At 34.4% G+C, this 4,067-nt stretch overlaps 1 protein-coding gene across 2 annotated transcripts in view; it reads left to right on the forward strand.

Annotated features, from left to right (window-relative positions):
• Positions 1-1,729: 1,729 nt before the first annotated feature.
• Positions 1,730-4,067, forward strand: part of LOC106463391 (forkhead box protein P1-like) — a 182,237-nt gene continuing 179,899 nt past the window's right edge. Inside the window, exon 1 of one of the 2 annotated variants that reach the window (XM_022390868.1) lies at positions 1,730-2,121. In XM_022390868.1, coding sequence (XP_022246576.1) covers positions 2,113-2,121 — 9 coding nt within the window. In that variant the 5' untranslated portion in view covers positions 1,730-2,112. The remainder of the gene's footprint in view (positions 2,122-4,067) is intronic. The other variant, XM_022390869.1, reaches the window with a different exon arrangement.

The following is a 4,067-nucleotide window of genomic DNA, read 5'->3' on the forward strand; positions in this document are numbered from 1 at the left end:
CTTATAGGATGGAGTGTTTCGCAGTGGTCCAGACTTATAGGATGGAGTGTTTCGCAATTATAATCATTTTAAGAACAGGCTACCCCCCCACCCCCAAAAAAAACCAACAACAACAACAAACAAACCCAACATCAAACAAGAATAGCACTCACATAGGTTTACTATGGTGAGTAAAAGCCAGCTACGAAACCGTACATATAACATTCAGGTCACCATCACAAGAAACCTTGAACTTGTTTTTACCCAGGGTTACTGATGAGGAGCGGAACTGGTATAATCCACCGCAGTTACAAATGGTAGATAGAAGGATAGCTTGAGCTTCATGTTTATTTTTAGTATCTTAAACAGCTCTTCCGCTGAATACATTAGTCTACATATTCTTCAAATTCTTTACACATGTAGTTTAGTGTGGTGATAAAAAACGACCACCTGAGAGTAGTATAAGATGCGTAATTCTTTGTTGTTCGGAAAAGACTTGTTACTCGTTTTTCATAACCCAACAGCTGTTTGTGATGGAGCTTTGAATCACTTTTTTTTATCTGTCGTAAAACTATTGCATTGCATCAATAGCATAAATAAAAAACATGGAGTTAAATGCTGAGTCATGAAACTTTTATCGTAGTTACCAACATTTTACTTAAAATTTTGACACATCTGAGAAATTCAAACAGAGCATATTCTAAAAGAATTAATTTCATGTGCTCTGTAGTAAGAACATTTAGAACGAGAGACAGAGAGGTGTTATCCGGATCAATCATCCATCACCTTTCCCCCTTAATGCCCTGCAACCCTTTCTCCCGTTGGAACGTTCTGCAAAGTGTTATCATGACGCAAACAACAACAACAAAAACCAGGCTAACATGGTCTGTAACAACAACAAAAACAGGTTATCCTGGTTTGTAACAACAAAACACAAGTTAACCTGGTGTGTAACACCAACAAAAAACAGATTAACTTGGTCTGTAACACCAACAAAAAGCAGGTTAACCTGGTCTGTAACAACAACAAAAACAGGTTAACCTGGTTTGTAACAACAAAACACAAGTTAACCTGGTGTGTAACAAAACAAAGGTTAACCTGGTGTGTAACACCAACAAAAAACAGATTAACTTGGTTTGTACAGCAAAGCAAAAAAATATATATTTATTATTATTCACCTACTTGAGGTCTAGTATTGTGTTTCTGTATGTAGAATTTACAATTTAAAACATAGAATATCGTGATAATTTGGACGTATGGATTTTTTTGTTTAATGCTAGGAAACGTCAGACAATATTACTCAAAACAGACTCCAAGTCTAAGGAAATACAGGTCAAAGTTTGGAAAAAACAAGTCTGTATTCACGGAGGGACTTCAAAAGTGATAATACTTGAAAATCATTTTTGTAGTTGGGTACTTGTACTGATCAGCTTACGTTGTAATATTTGTTGTTGGGTGCTCGTACTGCACAGCTTACGTTGTAATGTTTGTAGTTGGGTGCTTGTACTGCTCAGCTTACGTTGTAATGTTTGTTGTTTGGTGCTCGTACTGCTCAGCTTACGTTGTAATGTTTGTAGTTGAGTACTTGTACTGATCAGCTTACGTTGTAATATTTGTGGTTGGGTGCGCGTACTGATCAGCTTGCGTTGTAATGTTAGTAGTTGGGTACTCATACTACTCAACTTATGTTGTAATATTTGTTGTCGAGTGTTCGTATTGATCAGCATACGTTGTAATGTTTATAGTTGGGTACTCGTACTGATTAGTTCATGATGTAATGTTTGTAGTTTGGTGTTCGTCCTGATCGGCTTACGTTGTAATATTTGATATCAAACACAGTTGTTGTCATGATCTTTAGATGTTCTTACAGTTTTTGATACTGAAGTGAACGTATACCAATGAAGACAAACCACCCTGTTATTCTCAATGCTATCATTGCTACTAAATGTTAATTTGAAATCGTAGTATTAAATATGTTGCCTGAAAAGAAAAATCACTTGTACGACATATATTGTCTTCTTGTAGTGACCTTTGACGTCTAATGGATCAGAACGTATGTGGTGACTATCCACCAAGCATCCCTCTTTAGATCGACCCCTGTCTCACCTCATAAACGTTTATTTATTGAAGTTAATGAAACAGGTAAGTGTTCTGATACTTATAAGAACTGTACTGTTATATCACGTACTACGTGTTAGATTAAGGTAGTTTCGTTTTAGTTGTGCTTAGAGTGAGTTGTATTTTACTACATGCTCTGCATCCAAGTGGACAATTCAGTACTTGTAATTATAAATTCAGTGTTTCTTTCACATTTCGTTTTATTTCGTACGTATTTGAAAAGCTGATAAATGATGATAATGAAGAAGCTAATTCTAACATTCTGTAGGATTTGGATTATTAATGTTTCAAAGTTTACTTGTTCATAGCTTTCATTCAACAGGAACAAAGCAGTAATTGAAATACGATTTTAAAGTCACCGTAGAAATATATTCATGACACTTAGTTACATCAAGATTGTTTCCTAGAGTGCCAATTGAAGTTGATGTTTGGATGTGCTGATTCCAATACAGTTCATCATGAAAGCGTTAGTTACATCATTTACTAATCAAGAACAGGAACCAAGTTAATCATACAATTAGTGAACTAAGCAAATTAATCTTTAAAATTGAACTTTATCAAAGTTGAATTCTTACACTTTATAATAACTTTGAAATGCATTACTTTAAGAAGTATCTTAATACAGTTTTAGCCTCCTTAATCTGTTTTTACGACATAATGTTCTATGCATTAAACTTCTTTATTTTCCGGCTAGTTGCTATCCTGATATTCTCAAACTTTGGATGTGTTATTTTTTTATCCTTCTATTTCATATTTTACTTAATTGGCCTTCCGTCTTGTAGAAGCACATTAATTTTCTCCTACACTTGTAATTAATGTTTATGTATTACGATATTTTGTTTTACATGTAGTACTCAGCTCAAATTTTGTTGTGTTTACCATGGCAACGTGTGGGTGTCACTTCCTGCCTTTGATTGGAATGGTTTAATGTTTCTCAGCATGAGTCATCAACAATATAGAATTTTCTGTTTATTACAAGCGTAGCTGAATTTGTTTTTCTGGCGTCCTTTGAATAGTGACGCAAATATTGTATAAACGAGCAGATGAAAATTCATTTCTGGCTGTTTTCAATCGTGTTTGCTTAAATTAGTTCAAAACATGTGTTGTGTATGTTTCAGAACTAACACGGTATTATTAACTGAAGTGCGTACATGTGTGAAAAATCCTAATATACGCACATGTTCCTCGTGAATTTCTGCAAGTGTAGAATGACACCAATCATATAACAGCAATTACTAGACATAACAACATCGTGGCAAATAACATTACTAGAGGGTAACTAATAATTACGAGGCGCGTACCATTGAATACCAACAGAGTGAACTTGGGGTTATAAGGGTATCTTGAAATGATATTTTGAATCAATATACGTGTATATAACATGTTTTCTGGCAGTGTTCCTTTCAAGACAAGTCTGCAAATAGAAAATATGTATTTATACTCTTCTCTCTATATTTATGCACACACACATGAAGTAGTATTCATTTGAAGATCTAAAGGAAAGATAGCACACCTCATCGGTTTGATATTTGAAAACAAATCTTCGGACAAAAAACCGACAACAAAATTGTAGCATATAAAAAACAAGTAAATGAAGCTAGACTACAAACTACAGAAGACACATCACCACCTAGCAGATATAACTATATATTTATAGTACCAGTCAGGAGACACTCACCACCTAACGGATATAACTATATATCTATAGTACTAGTCAGAAGACACTCACCACCTAACGGATATAACTATATATTTATAGTACTAGTCAGAAGACGCATCACCACCTAGCGGATATAACTATATATTTATAGCACCAGTCAGAAGACACTCACCACCTAATGGATATAACTATATATTTATAGTACTAGTCAGAAGACACATCACCACCTAGCGGATATAACTATATATTTATAGTACTAGTCAGAAGACACATCACCACCTAGCGGATATAACTATATATTTATAGTACT

Source organism: Limulus polyphemus, unplaced genomic scaffold (assembly GCF_000517525.1).
Source record: "Limulus polyphemus unplaced genomic scaffold, Limulus_polyphemus-2.1.2 Scaffold1394, whole genome shotgun sequence".
Taxonomy (NCBI): domain Eukaryota; kingdom Metazoa; phylum Arthropoda; class Merostomata; order Xiphosura; family Limulidae; genus Limulus; species Limulus polyphemus.